At 35.2% G+C, this 26138-nt stretch overlaps 1 protein-coding gene across 5 annotated transcripts in view; it reads right to left on the bottom strand.

Annotated features, from left to right (window-relative positions):
• Positions 1-1672: 1672 nt before the first annotated feature.
• The window catches only part of SPATA6 (spermatogenesis associated 6), a 151373-nt gene continuing 126907 nt past the window's right edge, over positions 1673-26138 (bottom strand). For all 5 annotated transcript variants that reach the window (XM_024119740.1, XM_024119739.3, XM_028489411.2 and 2 more), the window contains 2 exons: positions 11602-11693; positions 1673-1919 (listed from right to left, as the gene is read on the bottom strand). In XM_024119740.1, the coding sequence (XP_023975508.1) occupies positions 1739-1919; positions 11602-11693 (273 nt within the window). In that variant the 3' untranslated portion in view covers positions 1673-1738. The remainder of the gene's footprint in view (positions 1920-11601; positions 11694-26138) is intronic.

Here is a 26138-nt window from a genome sequence, read left to right as displayed (position 1 = left end):
TGAGCACCAACTATGTGTCAGACTTTCTTCTAGATGCTAGAGCAAAACATATTTATGCCAGGATTTCTTAGAGCCTCTAACATGCTACTGTTTACTATGACTAAGATGACCACATGTAGTGTGCCCGGACAGCTCCAGTTTACCACTGTTTTTTTCAGCATCAGTAGCACCCTCTTTCACTCCTGTTATCATACGCACGACTCTCTGAGTTTGAGGGGTGTGAATATAGTGCATAGATTTTTCCTAAACTTACATGACCAATGAAATACTTATATTTCCTATAGCCATCTCCCAGAACAGTGGTCTAAAGAACATGGTTCAGGAAATGCTGACCTACTCCATTCTCTCCATTTGATAACTGAGGAAACTAAGGACCAGAGATCTAAAGCCTAGGACACCTGGCCCCTATCTCTGATGTGCTTTCCAATACCTTGCAGATTGCTGCAGATAAAACACTCAAACACAAAGTAAAAAAGTCTTATTATTGGATGATAAGTATTATGTATTTTCTCCTATTACAAAAATAAGTCACCCAATTTTACATGCTGATTCCAATTTAAATAGAGTTTAACTCAAGTTTTTTCTTTTAAGATCATAACTATAAAATTAACCAAAGATGGAGTCAATGAGAAAACATTACCTTGTAGTCAACTCTTCAAGTTTATAAGCCAAGTTTACCATTTCCTATTCTCTGCTTTTCTTCCACTCACTCTGGTGAATACAAGGTAACTGATTTCTTCATATCTTCAAAGCCTCACTGGCCTCACAGGTGTGTTTGGGGCATGGAGGAGAAGATAATTTTATCAACTAACAACTTTCTAGTACAAAGAGTTACGCTCTAATATTTTCCTCCCCTTTACAGTTCCAAGTGTCCTTTAAAGTAAGGATGCTACTTTCTTGGGCTATTTGATACCTATGAAAACTCTAAAGAGATGAAATTACAATATAAGTCCCTTATTCTTTCTGAGTCTCTACAGGCTTATTAACAAAGGCTATTTTCTGATTCTGGATGCACCAAAGATATGGCTCTAGAAAAAAATCATGCAAAATATTCTGTCTTTAAAAATCAGTTATTCACATTGTGGATTACCCATGGTCATTCTTATTTCTAGCTAACTGTTAAGCATTTTAAGTAACTTAGGTAGTTCTTTTAGAGAAGAGGAAGTGAATGATTATAGAAACTTTAGAAAGCTGTATCTTAGGAGCTAAGACATATCAATAGCCTTTTCTGAGGGAGCAAATGGTAGAAAATAGTAGTTAAAACAGGGTTTAAACTCCTGGGAAATTCATCTTCGTACAGTATATCTTTCTGCTCATGACCAAGAAAAGGGAGTTAATAATAATAATTAAATCTTAGACAAGATAACCAGTCAAGTAGGTGAAAAGAAAATTACAAGGTGATTAAGGCAGAAGAACATTTCTAGAGAGAATATGTTTTTGGATTTGTAGCTGGTGATATGAGAGAGATGTGACAGAACAGCCTTCTCAGAATCAGAATGGAGGTTGTGATTGTGTTGCAGAGCTTTGACTTTTAGAATATAGCATTCTTTAGTGTGACTGGAAAAAGAAGCCTTGCCCAGGATAATTTATCATTTGAAGTAATACACTTATTCAAGTCTAACTACTGTACTCAATTAGAACCACCTGTTTAAAAGAAAAGGAATACAGATACTGATCACATCAAACGTTTTCATTGAGAAGTTGACAAGGACACTCATACAGTTTATCACCACTGGTCTCAACAGCTTTCCTGTGTATGAGAAACAGAACTACAGGCCTTTTTGTATAAGTTCCTGTACATCTTGTCCATGCTGTTCTCAAAGATGGGTCGGTGGGATTTTCCTTTGTAAGAGGCTGCCCTGTTGGACCAGTATTCGCCATCATCCAAATGGAGAGCGCCAGGTGGCTGCTGAAATGAGCTATAAAAAAGGATATAAAAGATTAAAACAATGAGGAAACAAAATGAGAAGTAGTACTATATAAATCAAATATTTACTAAGTACTTTATAGGTGTGTGGTACTCTGTTTGGGCTTTGAGATATAAAATATGACAAGGCTTATGCCTTCAAAGAGTGACACTATTTGCATGCAACAATTACAAAACAATAAAATGAAAATGGTATGTGAGAGTTAAAAAGAAATTCTGAGAAGAGAGAGAGGTGCGGCAAGGTAAAAGCAGGGCACAGATGGTATGGTATGGCCAGTTATGAGAGTGCTTGGCCTCTAAAGTCAGGCAGACCTGGAACTGAATTCCAGCTCCATCTTTGTAAGCTGTGGGAACCTGGGTGATTTATTCAATTGTCCAGGGTCTCAGCTTCCTTTACTGTATTTTTGCAGTATTGTTGTAAAAATCAAAGAGAATATATGTAAAGTGCATAGTACAGTGCTTACTTGGCACACAAAAGTTATTAAATATAAGGCATTGAACTACTAGGTACTTTATGTATATTTATACATATTTATAAAAAATCTTACAACCCTCTGAAGTTGGTAACTGTGGAAACTGAGACTCAGTGAAGTCAAGTGACTTGCCTAAGACTATTCAGGTAGTAAGCGGCGGAATGGAAAAGGATACCATTTCTGTGGCTCTAATGTCCTTTCCACTGTGGCATGCTATTGTCCTCAAAGAGGAGTAGAAAATTTGACTGAATATGAATCACTTTTAGAAAACGGAAAACAAGGTGGAAGAGTCTGTATTTGAAGCAATAGAGAAATACTGTTATTTTGAGGGTGTTGAAGAAAAAAGAGAGAGAACAGATAGAAGCTATAAAATAGACCAGGACTAGGCTCGTTGTAATGGGAATAGAGAAGAAAAGGAAACTCTTTCTGAAGGCTTGATAGTGCTTTTTTAAAATTTGCTAGAAATAAAACATTGACTTTTTAAAAGACTGAGTTTATTTTATTTTTTAAACAAATAATGAACCCACTTTAATAAATTAAGTACTTGTTATAGATAAGACCTCTCAGGCATGTTAGAGATTATGGAGTTTGTGCCATATAAAACTGTATGTCCTTGCTATTAAATGTTACAAATATTGTCTTCATATATTTGGAATCTCACTCCACACAAAACAAACAATTTCCTCCCTGGCTTATCAGTCCCATGATGTTACTTGTGAATTGTGAAATAGCAACTCTCGGAGCTGGATATCTGTAAAAATAATTTGCTATTTCACCTGAAGTCAATCTACCACCTGAATTCAATAAAAGTGGTCACAAAAAAAGGCACAAAGTGGCTGTGTTATCATTCTTAGAGCTTGCCACAGTGTCGATGAGGATGTAAAGTAATGAGAACACTTACATACTTACTTTGTAAAACCATTTGGCATGAGTCAGTAAGGTTAAATATGCAACTTCAACCCAACCACTTGGCTCCTAGGTACCCTGGCAAAATTCTTGCATATGTGTACAAGAAGACATGTACAAACATGTTCATAATCACACTCTTCATAATACAGCTAAGAACTGCAAGCAACCTAAATATCCATCTACATTAGAACAAATAAATCAAGTTGTAGTGAATGCATACAACGGTATAGTATACAGCAGAGCAAATGAACTATCTATAGCTACATGCATCAATATAGATGAAACTGAAAAATCAACTGAGTGGAAAAAAGGAAACACAATACACAGTTATAATTACATTTATAAAGAATAGTTTAAAACAAGGAAAATTAAATAATTTATTGCTTAAGGATAGATACATGTGTGGTGTAACTATAAAGAAAAAAAAGAGAAGTTTATCAGAAAAGTCACAATAACAGTTATCTCTATGGAAAGAGATGCAATTGGTTAGGGGCACAGGTGGCTTTATTGGTATAGGTTATGTTCTATTTCTTAAGCTGGATGATGAGTAAATGGATATTCATTTCATTGTTGTTATTTAGGACACACCAATCTTAAGTACATTCCTCTGTTACAGTTGATATATTTTATAATAATATTAAAAAATTCACTTCTGTGAATCATGACAATAGGTCTATTTCCTGATGGCTTTGCTAAAATGGGATTCTATTTCATACTTTCCAGCAATATTACTAGATCCTATCAAACTTTCTTTACACCTGGTACCATCTCTTTCACACTGGAAAATTGTGAAAATAACAAACATGATTATCCTTACTTTTACCTTGTTCATTCAGCTTCAGAGAGGTAATTAACACAATTTCTAATAATGTTAGTATAATCTTTAAAATTTTTCAAAAGGCCTTAGCCATGTCTCAAGGCTATTGCTTTCATATAGTTTCCACCTTTCTTTCATTAGCTTTGCTTAAGAAATAGTCTAGCCAACTGAATACAATTTCTTTCATACAGTTTCTCACCAAGCCTAACTCCTGCTAAAACAGTCACTCAAAACAGTTTTTTGGACAATTTGAGTCAAGTGATAGAGAAATCACACACACAAATACATTAATAGAACTTCTTCTGCAGGTACTTTGTACCTCTGCAAGTATATCTACCAGCCTAAGTCCCCACATTTGCCTCTGTTCCCTCATACTACTTCAGGAGTCCCACATGTTGTGTTTTGTTTGTTTAGCTGTATTTGGTTTATTTGTTGCTTTTTTTGTTTTATGTCAAGTCAGGCACTAATTAATATTTCACAAAACACAGATCTGTCCCTAATCTCCCTGTTGTCCACAGTCATCAACTTTACTGCATACTGATGGTCAGATGATAATGTTCTTTTCTGAACTCTATATTTTGCCAGGCTAGTTCTACCACAATAAACCTAGTCAACAGAAATTTGAATTTTTATTAAGCTACTACCCAAATCTCAGAAAGGTAAGCAATAGTAGGGCTGCTAACTTTAAAAATCATCGTGTAGGTTTTTCTGAGATTGTAAATCAAATTCCTAATCCCTATCATAAATTATCATGTGAATGAATAAATGAATAAATAAAATTCAGAAATCTTTTTTTAGGAGCAACTGTGAACCTGATAAGGGTCTGTAAAAAAGAGCTGAAGTGGCCAAAACAGACAACCGAATGCTTTTAAAATCTTGCAAATTTTGACAGGAAGTTTATTTCTATTTAAAATTGCAAAATTTTCAATTTAGTAAACAGTACTGTAGTTCTCCGGAGAGAATTTGGGAATTGGCTCATCCTAGAAGTCTGAATTGCAAAACAGAGGTGTTTGCAAAACAGAGGTGTTTGCTGAACAGGTTCTAATACGTATGGACAGGTGCAAACGAAGAGTAGCAGAATCTTAAAAGCAACATTTACTTCTAGACATGGAAGTATTTGGCTATCTAACTAATAAACTGTGAACATATTGAGTCAGTTCTGCTTTTCCATTATTGGGAATATTAATAAGTTTACAATGTGTAAGCGACACTTAAAAAGTCTTATTATAGTAATAGGCTTTTAAACACTACACTTCTGTATTTTACCATGAGTATCTCCAGCATTCATTCATTCAAAGCATTCAAAGTTCCTACTCTACAAAACACTGCATTAGTGCTATATAACATAAAATGATTATCTTTAAAGCAGGGATAAAACTGCTATTTTATTAAATGCAGTACATTTTTTGGCAATTTACTCTTGCTACTTGAATAGGGAGCCCTCTATTTAATAATGACAAAGCTATTAAGAGAAAAAAAGACAAAAAAGAACAGAGACCAGGATAATATCTGAGAACCGAGCACTTTCAAATCTTAAATATTGCTAAGGTATAAATTATAAATTTATTTTTTAAGGCCTAGCATATATACAGAGAAGAGAAGGGTCTCAGGCAGCTTAACATGGACTAGGATACTAGTATTTTGCTTACAGAAGGGTAAACTCACTTGAAACCCTGACGGTGTTTTCTATATCAGTATGAAATGAAGACCAAAGTACATACTACTTTACACATAGTTTTCAGATAAAATATCTATAAGGTGATATACATGAAAACGAAGGTCAGGGGGTAAGATGGATATGCCATGCAAATAATATTAATTCTAATAAATAACTGGAAGGTCATGAGAATACAAATATTGGCCATTTGCCATTTGTACTCAAATAACCAGAGTTGAAAGTGACATTAAAAGATGATGATGCATATTCTACACTTTAAACTTGTGATCTAAGATTCAATATAAAGACATAATATAAGAGATGAATTCCTTCCCATAATACTCTATAAAGGTTCCTATCAAGCAAAACTTTGACAAAACATGTAGAATAGTATTGAGGATGTGATGTATGCTCTATAGACATTGAATGGATGGATGATGGATAGATTGACGGACGGATGGATGGATGGATGGAATGTAGGAAGGAAAATACTCAAAATTTTGGAGTTCAGAATAGATGATAGGGAGAGACTAAACTATGGTCTAATAAAATCTGTAAAGCATTTTGTATCTTTAAATATACCACACAAAGATAAAATGCCATAAAGACATCAAAATTTACTGATAAATTATAGCAGTAATTCTCAAACTTTAATACACATTAGAGTCATCTGGAGGGCTTATTACAACTCACATTACTGAGCCTCACCCCCAGAGTTACTAATTGAGGATGTCTGAGATGGGGTCCAAGAATTTGGATTTCTAACAAGTACCAGGGTCATGCTGATGCTGCTGGTCTAGGCATTACACTTTAGAAAGCACTAAATTAGTGGCTTTTCTATAAAATTTTAAAAGCTTCGGGAAAAAAATTGCATGTTACCATTTATCTTCTTTTATTATTCACAGAAACTATACAGTAAACATTAATAGACATCTATTCAAATGAATATACTGAAGACTGGTTACTTATACGTCATTTACTTCCATTCTCTGAGTAAGGGTGTGCAGAAATGAGCCACTGACAACAAATAAGTTCTAACAGCTTTCATAATTATTAATTCCACTGTTGATTCCTTATCTAGAGATGTTATTAAATATCACAACAATATGTGATATTTAATAATAAAGAGTTTCAGCAAATGCAACTGATCATTATTAATAAAAGACCCAATTTTAATATTTGAACTGTTTTTTTTAAATTGAGCTCCTAGTACATGTGAGAGACCTTGATGGGCAGTCAAAAAACAAAGGTAAGCACAACACCTGTGCCTCACACTTAACAGAAGGGGGCAAAACAGACATATAATGAAATGATCACTGTGAGATAAATATTGCTAATTGAAATTATATATGCGAGAGGAAGTGGCAGGATAAAGGAGAAAATGACTAACAGTCTGCTGAGGTCAAAAAAGGTATCTCAGAAGAGGGAATAACTTGAATTTAGTCCTAAAGAATGAGTAGGCATTCACTAGATAAACAAGAAGACATTGGTTATTCCAGACATCATACTGTAACAGAACCAAGGCACAAATTAGTCTGAAATATCAATAAAAATACCAGGTAACACAAAATCCAAATAATTCAAATTAGATTTGAGCAACGTTTTCTCACTTAAAACTGAAAGCTTATTCTTAGTTATTCAAGAGACTTTAAGTCTATATATTATTTAGACTTTTTTTTCGTTCATTTATTAGTACTAAAGACATCTTGGTAAATTCATCAAGTTAATCAGAAAGTGAGCAATGGGCAGGAAATGAAAACTATAGTCAATCTGTGTTATTCAAAAATGTATAGTCAAAGTTTAAATTACTCAGTTTGAGATTCTGTCATAAACAATTTCATAATTAAAGCATTTATATTGAGCATATTCTTACTGCTAATAACCTGCAAAACATGCACAATAGAAAAAAGTTTATATCAATAGCTAGTTCCATAAAAGAACAACACAGCTAAAAATTTGGGGCAATAGTCATAAAAGGCCAAGTCATGTTCTAAACATGAAGTTAAAATTATTTTTATCTTCCCCTCTCTTTTTGTGGCCAACTCCCATCTACATGAAGCATCACCTCATGCCTGGTCTTTAGTTAGGACTAATGATCAAATTGAATAATGATGCCAGAAGTGTACTACAGTACAGAGAAATTTCAACATCCTGAAAATTGAAGAAATTTGAAAAATATATAGAAGGTACTAAAAGGAGAAAGAGCATCCCAGGGCCCTGGAAATTGGCAAGGCTACCATAGCAAATGTCTAAAATTTTCTGAAACGTAGGCAATATGAAAGTTGAAAAGGACGTCTTCATGGGTAGTAAATTGTTTCCCCAATCCAGCTCTCAAATCCCCAATTATTGGACGTAAAAGGTCACTTAATAACTCCTTGACAAGAGATTTCTTTCAAGTGAATTTCATTCTCAAGGGTGATGGAAAACACAGGACAGCTAGCATGGATAGGCTGATGCCCGGAAGATGAAATAACAAGCACTCTAATTTGCCATTCTGCTCTTCCTGCAGAAAACATGGAACATCTGCTGTACTCCATGGCTGATAGCCACAATGTATAATATCTAGATCATAAGATAAAGGATTGAGTCCTGGGCATAGTTTTTCCTGGGAAAAATATGAAAGAAAATAATTTCTATCTCTTCATGAATACTCTCTATTTGACTGTCATTATACTTCTCTTTAGTTCTTTAAACATAGCTGCTACATCCCCAGGGCTGCCTCAGGAGGTTTCTAGTAACTCATTTTTCATGAGTATGGATCACACTTTACTGTTTCTTTGCATGTCTCATAATTTTTTGTTGAAAACAACAATTTAGATAAAAATTGTAGCAACTCTGGGTTCTTACTCCTTACCAAGTTGTTTTTGATTGTTTAGTGACTTGCCTGGACCTATGCTGTGAAGTCTGTTTCCCTTGCACTGTGTAGTCGCTGGTGTCTCTTCATTTTTTTTTTTTTTTCAATTATTGTTTCTATTTTTAAGCCTGGCCTCCTAGGGGTTGCCCCTGCATCAACATAGCTTGATGACCAACAAATGATTGGTCAGAGTCAATAATCCTATAACGTTTCCATCTTTTGCTAGTGGACCTATGTGTGGCTTAGGGAATACATTCAAAGTTTATCTGGTTGATAAAGCTGCCCTGGAATTTGCTTTATGCCTTCATAAGGCCTCACACTCAGCCATGGAGTCGTGGCTCCCTAATATGCTCTCTGGTCTCTCCTGAACATGTTTACAGCCTTATACATACACATAATGTTCTAGACTACCAGGGATACATAGAACTTTATCAAGGACAACTGTGGCTATCTTGTCCTTGGATTTTTGTTGTCTGCCCCAGTAAGCAGTAAGTAAGACCTCAGCCTTCCCTTATTGTTTGCCAGTGGGATCATTATTGTTTCCATTAATCCCCCCACACATGAAATTTCCTATGCTATGTGCCATAAAAAGTCAGTCCCCTCTGGCAGCAGAGCTGCCTGTCTTTTGGCATGACCACCCCAGTAGAGCTTTTGTGCTGAGGAGCTGGGGGTTGGGGGATGGGGACTGGAGCTCCAGGTAAAATGCCACAGACTCCCACTGCTCTTATTGAGCTTCAGTAGATTTTCTTTTTTTTTTTTTTGCAGTACGGGGGCCTCTCACTGTTGTGGTCTCTCCCGTTGCAGAGCACAGGCTCTGGCCGCGCAGGCTCGGCGGCCATAGTTTTTTTTTTTTTGCAGTACGGGGGCCTCTCACTGTTGTGGTCTCTCCCGTTGCAGAGCACAGGCTCTGGACGCGCAGGCTCAGCGGCCATAGCTCACGGGCCCAGCCGCTCCGCGGCATGTGGGATCTTCCCGGACCAGGGCACGAACGCGTGTCCCCTGCATCGGCAGGTGGACTCTCAACCACTGCGCCACCAGGGAAGCCCAGTAGATTTTCTTGATAAACGCTTCTCAATTTGTTATATTCCTTTGGTCAATTTCCAGAGTCCTTAAATTGTTGTTTTTGACAATTCTGTTCAATTTTGTTGCTTTCGGAGGAGAGGATTTGCTGAGCTCTTCACTCAGCCACTCCAGAGGTCCATACAGACTTCCTCTTGACCCCTGTGTCAATGGATGTCTGCAGAGGGGTAATTTTTAGCCAAGATCTCAAGTTCCCTCTTGATTTCTGCTGATAGAAGACTTAAGGCAAGCAAGTGGGTGACTACTTTGAGTGTGGGTTCTCTCATCTTTGAGATGGAAAATAGAATGGGGTGACTTCTTGGCCTACTATATAATATGACTTGGGGATAAAACCAAAATAATACCCTGATCAGTTCAGTAGCTTCTGGAGCTAATATCAAAGATACTCTTATAAAATGTCTTGAAGCACTGACCACTGTGTCCTATTGGTCCAAGTATGTCCTACTGGTCCAAGAGAAGCAGCAAGGAATATAAAGTAATCTCAGAAATGTGTAAGCAGAACTTTCCTGATGCTCTGCTTAACTCTCTCACTTGAGAGGTACTAAAACAGTCTCAGGTGACCAAAAGCTTAGCCATTAACATTGCTTGGTGAACTGGAAAAAGAACCAATACTAAGGTTTATGGCAAACTTTAAATAGAAACCAATGTTTTTCAAAATATGGTCCTTATATTACCTTCACTAGAATCATTCATGATATTTTTTAAAATGCAGATTTCTAGGTCACACCTCTGTATGTTAGGAACCATAATCTATGGAGATAGACAGTAGAAATCTATATTTTTAAGAAGCATATTATACATACAAAAGTTTGAAAATCAGACCCTTTGCTTTATCAACCCTACTCACTTCTTACCCCAATTAGAATTAATTACGTGGATACAGAACCCAAAATTGGGATGCTAATCCATATAATGCAAATCTAAGAATTAGAAGTTTAAGTAACAACAATAAAGGGTACAAATTCTTCCTCAAGGTATGTACTTTCTTGGCCCTTCCTTTTCCCATTTGGATTGCTTCTTCTTCAAACTCATTTAAAATACACTACTTTCCTTCATGAGAGACCCAGGTTTCCTCAAGGATGGGAAGCAGTAACTTTGGACAGGAGTTCACATTTATACTCTGTGTAAGGGACAAAAGGAAAAGTCCTCACATGTTTACGGAATGCCTAGCCTAGTTTACCAGGGCAAGGATCAGAGATTTCAGTCCAAAACACCAGTTAGCAATAAAACATATTCCATTATCTGAAGCTTTTTTCTTACACTTGTTTTTCAGGAAACTCAGGAAGGTGGAAGCCATATAGTAATCAGTGGTATAGCATCAAAGGCCTCAGAGAAACTTTAGTTATATAAACTCACAATTTACATTCAGTTTTTAATACCACACTTAATGGCAATTAACACAAAGTTTTCAAAAGTCTTCATGAGATTTGCTAGTATAATTTTGCAAAAATTGTATTATTACTAACATTTCTGAAATTTTAGGCTAGAAGAACTGAATTTCTCTTATGTTATTAAAAAAGGCTTACTCATGATCTAAATTTTGAAACCTGTTGTTTCCTCATTTATTCAGGATGAGAATAAATACATCCTGAAATAAGTCCTGAATATGTGGATTTGCAAGGCAGCCAAATACACTAGAAATCTTAAGTAGGATCAAAGGCACCACCATTAATAGACTATATTTGTTTTCACTGAAAATTTTCAGTAAGGCAAACATTAAAATACTATAATAGGATTTTATATAGTTAAAATAAAATATAAATAAATAAATAAATAAATAAATATTGAGTCTAAATTTGCCACAAATCCTGCAGATTAAAAACCAGATTATTTTTATACTAACTATGAGAAGATCTCTATACACTGTATTAATCAAGCTCATACCTATACTCTGGGTCACTGTCATAGGCAGAGTCTCTATATAAAAGACCTCTTTTCAGTTCCAGTTCATCTTCTTTCTCTGGGTCTCTCTCATCCTGAAAAATTTAAAGATATCCATTAATTTATTTTATAATTAAAATGACACCCATGTTTCTGTGGTAATTGTTCTCCCCCTCCCCCAATGTAAGGAATTGAATTAAATGCTGGATTTCTTAGGAAAGGAACAAAAGGGTAAGTGAGAATTTACTATTCTGTTCAATAAAACTAATACAGTTTTATTACAGTATCACTAATACTGCTTATCAAAGACTAGAAACACAGTAGATGTTTCTTGAATAAATAGGAATGGATACTGTGTCAAGACATGTAATAAGGTGTGTAGTAGGTAATAGCTTACACATTGTTATGTGGACTCCTAAAAGATTATACCTGCACTCTGAAAAATAAGTATTTGGGAAAACTAGGTAAATCTAAGCATTTTAACACATACCTATGACTTACAAAGGAAGTGATTTAGAATTATTACTTGTATACCAAAATGCAGTAACAAGCCACAAGAAGTAAAAAGGAAAAGCAGGGTAGTTGGAATCAAAACACATGGGTCCTCCTCCTTCTATGGGCAGCCTGTTCTTTACTTCTGAGAGATCAACTCAAGGGCATAAGAAATAGAATTCTAAAGAGATAGCTTTGTAAACTATGTCATTCACAGTAAGGATGTTCTTACATATGGTAATTTTATATAATTTAGTATCAAATATCTTTCTCAACTACTAGCTAATACCCTTGTTCTGTAGTCAAACAGGAACGGAAATAAAGAGAACTGATGGTAAAAGGAACCAGTAAGCACAAACAGACTGCTGTAGGGATTAGTATTAATAAGGTGGTCATTCACTTTATGTAAGAAATCAGATGAACAAAGATTATCAAGAAAAATGATTTTAAAAATTTGGTGATGGCATGAAATTAGGAAGAGAGCATTCAGTTTAAAAATGTAAGCAATAAATAATAGAGCAAGTTTAAAAATCACAGAAAATGTGAATATATATTTAGAATTATTATAACTTCTAGGTGAATTGAGCCCTTTTACCATTATGAAGTAACTCCATTTATTTCTATTAATGCTTTTTCCCTTAACATTTTTTTGATTTACCATTAATATAGCTACAATAGCTTTCCTTTAGTCAGTGCTTGGATGATGTATATTTGTACTTTTAACTTTTCCTTATTATTATGTTTACATCTTTTTCTTAAATAGTATATAGATGGATGTTGCTTATTTTTGTCCAGTCTGATAAGCCAATGAAGTAGAGCATTTACTCTATTAATAGCACAGAAAATGTAATCACCTGTAATGAGTACAAAAGACACTGCAAAGGAAAGTGTAAGAAATAAGACACTATGTTAATATGTTTCAATCTTCAGAAATAGAATATATTGCAAGAAAAAATGAATGAAAGAGATGTAAATGATGTTGAATTTTAAAATTCTATCCTTGGAAGAAATATTAATTTCTAGATTATATGATAAGTGATATCAGACATAAACATAAATCAATATTCCTTGTTTAATTTTGTCAATACAGTTGAAAAAAATAATTTTTGACCAGGAGTAATAAAAATGTAGACTAAATTTTAAAAGTTTATATATGAAAAAAATACAAAAGGGCCTTAAAAATCTGAACCTCAATTATTCATTGAATAATACCCCTATTTTGAGCTGGGTACTTACTATCCTAGACTCTGAGGATAGAAAGATGATTAAGACATGATTCCTGCACACATGTGGAATAAAGTTTGTTTATTCTGTGAATCTCTATGAGTAGAATGGATCAGCAGGTAGGATTATTATGAGATATAATAAAGGACAAAATGAGGAAGAACTTCCTAATTAATAGAGCATTCTAAAAACAGAATGACTGTCTTAAGAGGGAGTAAGATCACAATCACTAAAGCTATTCACATAGAGCACTAATACCTATCTAGAGTCAAGGAGTTCAGGGAGAGGAATCCTGCCCCAAGAAACAAAAAGGACTATATGGCCTTCATGGTTATTCTCTTCAAATTTTAAGACTATTTTGTGATATGTATATATATTCAAACACATACATATCTCTTATAAGCAACCTTGTGTAAGCTTTTTTATTTAAAGATCAAGTTATAAAAAAGCAGAGAGGCAACAAACATCATACCTTATCATAAGCCATTAACTATGACTAAAACAAGTATTAGAAGAGATATATTATTCCCGTTAGTGCCAGAAAAATATATTTCCGGAGCATAGGGAAGTGATTCCCCTCTTATTTCTCACCAAAATTCCCATTTGTCCACATGTAAACACAGGAAAAGATGGATGACACCAATATTTGTTCAGTTCCTTCAAGGTATCTAGGACTGAGTTAGGTACTTCTTAAATGAATATCTTGTAAGCCTTCAATAACCTTATGAAAAAGGCACTGCAACTTGGAAAAATTAACAACATGCCCAAAGATACAAGTTATTAAGTGGCAGAGCTGGAACTTAAACCCAGATCTAACTTTATTTACATTATACTGCCTCCTGAAATGCAAATAAGCTGTACTATAAAATCAAAATCTCCATTCCAAACCAATAGATTATTCTCCAGTATGAAAATTAAGCTCAAACTCTTTCAGCTAATATCTATTCAGTTTTTTTTTTTTTTTTTTTTTTGGTACGCGGGCCTCTTACTGTTGTGGCCTCTCCCGTTGCGGAGCACAGGCTCCGGACGTGCAGGCCCAGCGGCCATGGCTCATGGGCCCAGCCGCTCCACGGCATGTGGGATCTTCCCAGACCGGGGCAGGAACCCGTGACCCCTGCATTGGCAGGTGGACTCTCAACCACTGCGCCACCAGGGAAGCCCTCTTCAGTTAGTTTTTTATGAGGGTATTCTGAAATAATTTAGCTCAGAAGAATCTTTTTCAGGATTTCCATGAAGAACCATTTTTCTTTCAGCGAAAGTCAATAATAAAATGACGTATTATTAGAAGAAACTGTGGGCTCTCCTTCCCTGAAACTGGCAGTAAGTTAAATGTTCTCTTAAGATTCCTGTCACCAACGATAACTATCTTATACATGTAACTGACATCATTCTTAGAATACCCCTGGAACAAAAAAATAAAAGATACCCATACATGCTTGCAAACTGAAAAATTTAGGACAAAAGTGATTCAGTAGTCTATGATAAAGCAAGAACTAAAAGGTAGTCATCTCACTAATTAAATAGTACTTAATAAAACATACACCTGTCATTCTCAAATGAAATTCTCATATATAGTTAAAAAACCTATAAGATGTGTTTCATTGCTATCAAATTCAAAACATTATTTATAATGAAGTGTATACAAGAACAAGAATTCCAATAGAATTTAACCACTAGTTCTAATTTGCATTATCACCCTGGACAATTAATGCTTCAATTTCCTAAATCGTAATGTAGAGAAAATTTAGAGTTGTTCAAAGTCACAAAGATAAGAAGTTGCAGAGCTGGCCTTGAACCAGGTTTTTCTAATTTTATAAACTGATTTATATTGTAAGAATAATAGAGGATAATAAAGTCTAAAGGGAAGACCACTTAAAGAACACTTAAATGTTAATTTTTACAAACTTCTGGAGGCAGAGTGTGGAAAAGCATGTGTGATGGTTAATTTTATGTGTCAACTGGCTTAGCCATGGTACCCAGACATTTGGTTAAACATTATAATGGATATTTCTGTGGTGCTTTTATGGATGAGATTAACATTTAAATAAATGGATTCTGAATAAAGCAGATTGCCTTCCATAATGTGAGTGGGCCTCATCTAGTCAGTTGAAGACCTTAATAGAACAAAGACTGATCTCTCCCCAGGAAGAAGGATTTCCGCCAGCAGACTGTCTTTTTTTTTTTTTTTTAACTTTTTATTTTATATTGGAGTAGAGTTGATTAACAATGTTGTGATAGTTTCAGGTGTAGAGAAAAGTGATCCAGTTATACATATACATGTATCTATTCTTTTTCAAATTCTTTTCCTGTTTAGGTTTTACATAATATTGAGCAGAGTTCCCTGTGCTATACAGTAGGTCCTTGATCGTTATCCATTTTAAATATAGCAGTGTGTACATGTCAATCCCCAGCTCCCCAAGCTATCCCTTCCCCCCACTCTTCCCCCCTGGTAACTGTAAGTTTGTTCTCTAAGTCTGTGTTCATTTTCTGTTTCTGTTTCGTAAATGTTCATTTGAATCATTTCTTTTTAGATCCCACATATAAGGGACATTATACTATATTTTTCTTTCTCTCTCTGACCTACTTCACTCAGTATGAAAATCTCTAGGTCCATCCATGTTGCTGCAAATGGCATTATTTCATTCTTTTAATGGCTGAGTAATATTCTATTGTACATATGTACCACATCTTCTTTATCCATTCCTCTGTCGATTGCGTTTAGGTTGCTTCCATGTCCTGTCTATTGTAAACAGTGCTGCAATGAACACTGCAGTGCATGCATCGTTTTGGACCATGTTTTTCTCCAGATATATGCCCAGGAGTGGGATTGCAAGATCATATGGTAGCTCAATTTTTAGTTTTTTAAGGAATCTCCAATACTGTTCTCCATTGTGGCTGTACCAATTTACATTCCGAACAACAGTGTAGGAGGGTTCCCTTCTCTCCACACCCTCTCCAGCATTTATTGTTCATGAATTTTTTGATGATAGCCATTTGACTGGTGTGAATTGATATCTCATTGTAGTTTTGATTTGCGTTTCTCTAATAATTAGGCATGTTGAACATCTTTTCATGTGCCTCTTGGCTATCTGTATGTCTTCTTTGGAGAAATGTCTATTTAGGTCTTCTGTCCATTTTCTGATTGGGTTGTTTGTTTTGAAGATATTAAGCTGTATGAGCTGTCTGTAAATTTTGGAGACTAATCCCTTGTTGGTCACTTCATTTGCAAATATTTTCTCCTAATCTGTGGGTCGTCTTTTCGTTTTGTTTATGATTTCTCTTGCTGTGCAAAAGCTTTTGAGTTTAATTAGGTCCAATTTGTTTAATTTTGTTTTTATTTCCATTACTCTGGGAGACAGATCAATAAAGATACTGCTGCAATTTATGTCAGAGAGTGTTCTGCCTATGTTTTCCTCTCCTGACACTTTTATTCAACATAGTTTTGGAAGTCCTAGCTATGGCAAACAGAGAAGAAAAATAAATAAAAGGAATCACAATTGGAAAAGAAGAAGTTAAACTGTCACTGTTTGGAGATGATATGATACTATACATAGAAAATCCTAAAGACTCTACCAGAAAACTACTAGAGCTCATCAGTGAATTTGGTAAAGTTGCAGGTTATAAAATTAATACACAGAAATCTGTTTATTTCTATACACTAGCAATGAAAGATCAGAAAGAGAAATTTAAGAAACAATCACATTTACCATCGCATCAAAAAATAATAAAATACCTAGGAATAAACCTACCTAAGGAGACAAAAGACCTGTATTCCAAAAACTAGAAGACACTGATGAAAGAAATTGAAGACAACACAAAGATAAGGAATGTAAGAAACTTCTGTAATCAGGAAAAGAATGCCCACAAAAAATCTACAGAAATCATCATACTTAATGTTGAATTATAAAAAGCTTTCTTCTTTGGATGGCAAACAAGACAAGATGCCCTTTCTATAACCAGTTCTATTGGATATTGGAAACCCTGGATAGTGTAATAAGGCAAAATAAATAAATAAATAAAAGCCATAAAGATTAAAGAGGAAGAAATAAAAATGTCATTATTTACAGATGTTATGATTACATATGTAAATACCCCAAAATCTACCATCTATTAACATTAATATGTGAATGTAAGAAGGTCACTGGATACAAGGTCACTACACAAAAATCTATTCTAAGAAGTCATCATACCAAGAACAAACAGATGACAGAATTTTAAAAGATACAATTTATAATAGCATAACAAATATCAAACATCTAGGATTAAATCTACTGAAATACATGCAAGCCTTCTAAAATAAAAACTGTGACATAATTGGAAGAAATTAAAGATCTAAATTAATTTTAAAAGTCACCATTTTTATGGATTGAAAGACTCAGTGCTGGTAAGATATCAGTTCTCCTCTAATCAAAGCACAGATTTAATGTAACACCAATCAAAATCCTCGCAGGGCTTTTAAAACTGAAAAGTTGACTCTGGAATGCAGATAAAAATACAAAGAACCAAGAATAATCACGGCAATCTGCAAACAAGAATAAAGCTGAAGGACTTATGCCATGGGATATCAAGAGTTACTATAAACCTACAGCAATTGAGAAAGTATGGTATTAATACAAAATTAGACAATTAAACCAATGAAATAGAAGAAAATTCAGAAAAAGACTCATGTATCTAAACTCCCAGTCGAACAGAACAGAATCCAGGACTATCTCCTTGTAAATACAGTGAGGAAAAGAACGGCTGTTTGGAGAAAGATGCTGGATCTTAATCATATGGGGATAAAATGAATCTTGATCCAAATCTCACATTATACATACAAATCAAATCCACATGCATTGTTGATTTAATGTGAAAGGCAACACAACTAAAGATTTTTTAAATAGGAGAATATTTTTACAACCATGGTTAGCCAGTTTTCTTACATAGGGTAAAGAAAGTGCTAACCAAAGTACTAACCAAAAGAACCAAAGTAACCAAAGAACCAAAGTAACCAAAAGTAACTAAGCTACATTAAATTAAGAACTTGTATTCACAAAAGGACTCTTGTTAAAAAAACAAATATGCAAGTCACAGACTGAAATATATTCATAATATAAAACATGCCCATCAGAAGAAAATGCCCAGGAATGAAAATAAAAGACCTTAAGAGACATATGGCACACAGAGACCAAGTCTAATGTGTGCTTTTTGAGAAGCACTATAAATGTCAAATTGAATAAATACAAAGAAAACCACACCTTAATGTATAATATTTAACTGCTGAAAATATATGACAAAGAAAAAAAATCTTTTAACAATTGCCAGAGAAGGGTATTCCAGGAAGATGTTAGTGGCATTGTGATGGGCAGAATAATGGTTCCCAATGATGTCCATGCCTTAGTTTCCAGAACCAGTGAATATGTTACCTCACATGGCAGCAGGGGATTTTGCAGATTTGATTAAGGTTAAGGATAGCGATAAGAAGAGACTACCTTGGATTATTTGGGTGGGCCCAATCTAATCAAATGAGTTCTTTAAGGCAGAGAAACCTTTTGTGGCTGTGCTTAGACAGAGGGAGATGTGACTAAGAATAAGAGTTAGGGAGATGCAATGTTGCTGGCTTTGCAAATGGAGGAAAGTGGCCACAAGCCAAGAAATGTAGGTGGTTGCCAGAAACTGGAAAAAGCAAGGAAATGGATCCGCCCGTGGAAACACTAAGTAGAAAACAGACACCTTGATTTTAGCCCAGTGAGACACATGTTGAACTTCAGGTCTACTGAAATGTAATATAATTAATTTGAGCCACCAAATTTATGGTAATTTGTTATGGCAGCAATAAAAAACAAACACACAGAGGTACAAATCTCATAAAACATACAGAAATTTTTTTTAGGTTAGGTGAAATAATGCATGGCAGACCAATGCTCTTGCTAAAAACTAGGAAAGCCAGAAAAAAATAAAAAGTTTATATTGTTTAAGTCATTAAAAAGGTGCAGACAAGTGGGCTACTGTTTTTCCTCAAAGCATTTGCACATTCTGAGCATGGACAAGAGGCTGAGAACAAGGGCTTGGATTAGGACAAGGGTCATTGCTGTGACACAGAGAAACTAACAAAGCTTTTGATGGTTGTAGGAGAGTGGGGTGATGAAACTAGAGTTTTATGAGGCCTTAGATATACAACTAGTCTCTCAATCATGACATTTATTGATTTATGAAGCTGCCTGGGACTACTAGGTAGATAACTCAATAGTATCTGAAAAGTAGAGCAGATATTAGTACAGTCTTATGGTGCTTAAGAAATAAAGATCTGCCAGGGCAAGAGGCCTTGAAAACACAAGAAGCAAAAACCCTAGAAGTAATATCGACACTTAAGGAACTGTATTTTAAAACTGAAGACTCTTAACAATTTGGACTAGCTAAGCTAAAAAACTTGGTCTTGGCTCAGGCAAAGCTTATTTCTGGGGACAGAGCACCCAGCAGAATTTTTTTGTGGATCACACTAGGCTAGAGAGGTAAAACTGAAGACTAGAAGAGCCTCAAACACATAAAAGGTCCTTGTCAAGATATTTGCTAAATTTTGAAGGTGTGCCAGGTTGGGGGCAAAAAGTTAATCCAAAAATGACTGAAAAGCAAAAGAACTATCTCATATAATCAGATGGTACTTATAAGACAAACATCCATCAGGAGGAAAGACTTTGATAACACAGCAGGTGAGAGTTGAAAGCCCTGGAAAGTAGTGAATTGACAGTTGACCATTTGCAATCACATTTTCCCTGAGGACACCTATTTCTGAGAATAGCTGGAACTAGCCATAAAGCTGGTGCTGGTGGACAGAGAAATCAGCAGACATCTTGGTGACTATGCAGAACTGGTGTCACAGAAACAGAGACTAGAGGGGACTCAAATACATGAATAATTTCTGAAGCTCCCTGCTGTGGAAATGTAAGGAACTAAGCCTAAAACCTCTGACAAGCAGGATGGAAACTGTCTCAGTTTCTTGGAACTGAGAAGACAAAGACATGAAAGGCTCTAAATTGAAAACACTGGAGGCTCATGCCTAAAAAAGAAGGCTGAACTGAGATTCAGCAAAAGTTTGATTAAAGGTAAACTGAGATTTACCAAAACATCAACATAGCCTCAACCCAATTCAGTCTCTTTTAAATCAAGGTTATCGTTCTATGATGCTACCTGTTTAGTAGAGGAAAGAGGGAACACTTTCATCACCTGGAAAAATCTGAACTTGTTTTAAACATAATATCTAAAATTGAATTATAAAATAAGTGGTGCATAAAGAGTCAGAACAACATGACTAGTAAGCAAAAGTAAAAAGATAAAGGAAGCAGATCACAAATTTAATCCAGGTATTGGAGTCAGGAAACAAGCACTTTAAAATAATTATGATCAACATGTTTAAGAAAATAAATGAAAATTTGGACAAAACAGAAATAAAGATTAAGGAGTTCAAAAAATTGGCATCTATAAAAATATATCAGAGCCATTTTATATCTAAAAATTAAGTAGCTGAAATTAAAAAAAAAAACTTAATAGATGGGTGAACAGCATATTGGAAACAGCAGAAGACAACATCAGTGAACTAGAAGATAGGTTCACAGGAAACATTCACAATAAAAGACAAAACAGAATGATAAATACAGAAAGGAATGCAAAACACATGTGGGAGACAATCAAAAGGTATAACAGATGTAACCGGACACACAAAAAGTAAGGAATAAAGGAGCAGTCATACAGCATATATGAAGAGATAACAGGCTAGAATTTCCCAAACTAATTTATGTCAGGAATTCATATATTCCAAAAGCTCTGAGCATCCTGAGCAGAGTTAATACATAAAACCAAATTTCTGAAAACAGAGGCAAGAGAAAATATTAAAAGAAGCCAAAGGACATTACCTTCAACTTAGCAAGGGTAAGACTGACAACTGACTTCTCAAGGAAATGATAAAGCCATAAGATAACAGAATGACATTTTTAAAGTACAGGAAGAAAAACATCTGTCAACAATCTTTCACAGATTTAGTAGATATGTAAATAAATTAAAAAATAATAAGTAAATGGAAATAAGCAAATTTCCCAACAGTAGGCCTGCATCAAAAACACTGAAGAGAATTCTTCAGGCAAATGGGAAATGATCCAAATTAAAAAAAGAATCCAAAAATAAAGAGCAACAAAAAAGATGAGTATGTAGATCAATATAAATATTACTATAAAAAACAATATAGAGGCAAATATAAATGAACATTACTGTATATCAATACTATCAATGCATTGTGGGATCTAAAATGCATGGCAACAATAACTTTAAAGGGGAAAGTGATGTAAATGGGGTGTAAGTGTTCTAAAATTCTAGCATTATCAGGAAACTGGAAAAATAAAAAACTTAGACTATAATAAAGGATAGATGTATTTTATAGTACAACTATTAAAATAATAATAAGCAAATATATACCCTAAAATTAAAGGGAAAAAAGGGAATAAAAAGTCTGCTTGTTAAAGGAGGCACAAAGGAGATAAAAGCCCAACAATATCAGTAAATTAAATGATGACACCAAATAAAGCAGGGGAAAACTAAATAATAAAAAACCCAACTATATAAGACACATACCTTAAATGTAAGGACAGAGAAAGGGTGAAAGTAAAAGGATGAAAAATACAAAGCAATATTAACAAAAAGAAACTTGGTTGGCTATAATAAATCAGATAAACTCTATTTGAAGGCAAAATCTTTCCTAGAGATAAAGACATTTTACAACAATGAATAGGTCTACCAGTCAGAACAAAAACACACTCTAAACCTGTATGTACCCAATAATAGTTTTAGAATATGCAAAACAAAACCATGAAACATTATCAATTCATACCCTCTGGAATAGCTATAATGAAAACAAACAAACAAACAAACAAAAAAACCTAGAAAGTACAGTGAATTAGCAACGATATGTAGAAATTAGAACTCTCAATCACTGATACTGGAACACTTTGAAAATCTCTTTGGCAATGTCTTCTAGAGAAGAATATGCACATTCCTTATGATTCAGCAATTCCATTTCAGGTATATAATGAACAGGAATATGTACACATATGTTCATCAAAGAACATATACAATAATGTTGATAACAGCACTATTAGTATTAGCCCCAAATAAAAAGTAGAATAAATTGATAAATTATGGTATTCTTATTAGAATACTATTAAAACAGGGGCTGACAAACTATTCTTGTGAAGGGCCAGATAGTATATATGTTTTGTACGTTATGTGGTCTCTATCACAATTACTCAACTTTGCTGTTGTAGCTTAAGAACAGCCACAGATAACATATAAATAAGTGAGCCTACCAATGTTCCAATAAAATTTTAAATAAAATTTAAAACTCTGAATTTTGCCTATAGGCCTTAGTTTTCTGACTTCTGCTATATAGCAATAAAAATGAAGTATATGCATGTCACAAACATAATGATCAACCAAAGAAACCAGATCCAAAAGAAAAAATACTGTGTGATTCCATTTACGAAATGTTCAAAACCACACAAAACTAATCTATATGTGGTTAGATATTAGAACAGTGGGGCACATAATGATGGAAACAAGGCACCAGAGGCACTTCTGGGGTGTTAGTAATGTCGTGTCTCTGACTCAGATGCTGTTCACACATGGGTTCACTTTGTGAGAACCTATGCTGTAGAATTTAGGATTAAAGTAGGTAATACTGAAATTTTTTAAAAAGTTAAGGACCTAGAATATAGTACTTTAAAAAAATCCATGGAAAACATCTGCAACAAAATGAAGTGACAAGATATTCACATGAACCCCAAAATATGAGATGAGAACAAACCACAGTTGTTACAAGAGACATTTTGGTAACATTATCTCTGGAGGAGAAATCAGAGGAAAGCATTGAGGCATCTGATAAATCAGGTAACTTCAAAATAACAAAAGAGAGTTTCACTCAAAGCTCAGAAGTGGGGAAAAAACTCTCAGTAGGCCAATTTAAGAAGAGCAACTGGAAGAAGTTTTCCTACTTCCATAGTGATGAGTATGAAGGGTTTATAGGAAATTCTGAAGGAGTTAGAGCAGTCTGGGACCCATTAACTCTCAAAACTAACATGCCCATGTCACCTTTCAAGATAAAACTTAACACTGAATAAAAACATCTGGGAAAAGAATTCAAATTGATCAGGGAAGCAAAACTAAAAGAAGAAAAATTCTATATAAAAGTTGGGAAGAAAAAGCAAGCCAGGAAATCTCTAAGTTGCCATATTTAGGAACAAGTGACAAAAACAGAAGAAAAGAGGTCTCAAGCTACAAAGTTAGAAAAGTACATCTAAATCATATGTCCCTTCTAAAAGTTCAGGAAAAAAAATTCACACACACACAAATCATCATACATGGGTAAACTTCATAAAAAGTTTTAGGAGGGGAAAAAAAGACAAAAAATCTTTGTTATGAAAACTAGAAAAGATAATTTATTTTGTTTCTCAAATATGGACAGTGCCACAGAGAAAACAAACAGATGAAGCAGTTTCTCTTTTTAGAAGTATTCCAGAAAATAAAGAATGGATGTCAAAGTTGTAATAGTACCAGTTTTATAAGACCTATGCAATGCATCTTGGAATTGGAATTGCTATGAAGAGACAGAGAGACATAGAGATAGAGATAGAGATAGATAGAGAGAGAGAGAGAGTATGAATGAATATGAATGGATCAGGCATTATATGGTCAATGATGAAAGACACAGCATGAATCTTGAAAATAAAAACTGAATCTGATTAAGCTTCTAGGTACCCTGACCAATTTAAAGGTAATAACAAAGAAAAAAGAACATGTTTAACAACACCAAGGGAATGATATCAGCAAAATCTTATGGGAAATTCAACAGGACAAATGATACAGTTCTTTCAATAAATAAAATATGCCAGAGGAAAATACAGTGCAGAACAAAAGAGAAATAGAGAAGGAGCCTATGGACTAATAGAAAATTAAAAGATACATTAAAAGAGGAACCAACATGGTGGAGTAGAAGGACGTGCTCTCATTCCCTCTTGTGAGAACACCAGAATCACAACTAGCTGCTGGACAATCATTGACAGGAAGACACTGGAACTCACCAAAAAAGATACCCCACATCCAAAGACAAAGGAGAAGCCACAATGAGATGGTCGGAGGGGCACAATCACAGTAAAATCAAATCCTATAACTCCTGGGTGGGTGATTCACAGACTGGAGAACACTTACACCACAGAAGTCCACCTACTGGAGTGAAGGTTCTGAGCCCCACATCAGGCTTCTGAACCTGGGGGGTCCGGCAACGGGAGGAGAAATTCCTAGAGAATCAGACTTTGAAGCCTGCTGGGATTTGATTGCAGGACTTTGACAGGACTGGGGGAAACAGAGACTCCACTCTTGGAAGGCACACACAAAGTAGTGTGTGCATCGGGACCCAGGGAAAGGAGCAGTGACCCCAGGGCAGATTGAACCAGACCTACCTGCTAGCGTTGGAGGGTCTCATGTAGAGGCGGGGGGTGGCTGTGGCTCACCGTGGGGACAAGGACACTGGCAGCAGGAGTTCTGGGAAGTATTCCTTGGCGTGAGCCATCCCAGAGTCTGTCATTAGCCCCAACAAAGAGCCCATGTAGTCTCCAGTGTTGGGTTGCCTCAGGCCAAACAACCAAAAAAGAGGGAACCCAGCCCCACCCAGCAACAGTCAAGCGGGCTAAAGATTTACTGAGCTCTATCCACCAGAGCAAGAGTCAGCTCTGCCCACCACCAGTCCCTCCCATCAGGAAACTTACACAAGCCTCTTAGATAGCCATATCCACCAGAGGGCAGACAGCAGAAGCAAGAAGAACTACAATCATGCAGGCCGTGGAACAAAAAGATATCTATCTTTCACAGAAAGATAGACAAGATGAAAAGGCAGAGGGCTATGTACCAGATGAAACGGACTAAAGATTTACTGAGCTCTATCCACCAGAGCAAGAGTCAGCTCTGCCCACCACCAGTCCCTCCCATCAGGAAACTTACACAAGCCTCTTAGATAGCCATATCCACCAGAGGGCAGACAGCAGAAGCAAGAAGAACTACAATCATGCAGGCTGTGGAACAAAAAGATATCTATTTTTCACAGAAAGATAAACAAGATGAAAAGGCAGAGGGCTATGTACCAGATGAAAGGACAAGATAAAACCACAGAAAAACAACTAAATGAAGTAGAGATAGGCAACCTTCCAGAAAAAGAATTCAGAATAATGATAGTGAAGATGATCCAGGACCTCGGAAAAAGAATAGTGGCAAAGATAGAGAAGATACAAAAAACATAGGGGTCCCAGAAGGAGAAGAGAGAGAGAAAGGACCAGAGAAAATGTTTGAAGAGATTATAGTCGAAAATTTCCCTAACACGGGAAAGGAAATAGCCACCCAAGTCCAGGAAGGGCAGCGAGTCCCATACAGTATAAACCAAAGGAGAAACATGCCAAGACACAGTCTACAACAAATGCTAAAGGAACTTTTCTAAGTGGGAAACACAAGAGAAGAAAAGGACCTACAAAAAGAAACCAAAAACAATTAAGATAATGATAATAGGAACATACATATCAATAATTACCTTAAACATGAATGGATTAAATGTTCCAACCAAAAGACACAGGCTCACTGAATGGATACAAAAACAAGAAACATATATATGCTGTCTACAAGAGACCCACTTCAGACCTAGGGACACATACAGACTGAAAGTGAGGGGATGGAAAAAGATATTCCATGCAAATGGAAATCAAAAGAAAGCTGGAGTAGCAATACTCATATCAGATATAATAGACTTTAAAATAAAG

This window comes from Physeter macrocephalus, chromosome 4 (assembly GCF_002837175.3).
Source record: "Physeter macrocephalus isolate SW-GA chromosome 4, ASM283717v5, whole genome shotgun sequence".
Taxonomy (NCBI): Eukaryota; Metazoa; Chordata; class Mammalia; order Artiodactyla; family Physeteridae; genus Physeter; species Physeter macrocephalus.
Note: the sequence above shows the minus strand (reverse complement) of the source record. Positions and strands in the feature narration are given on the sequence as shown.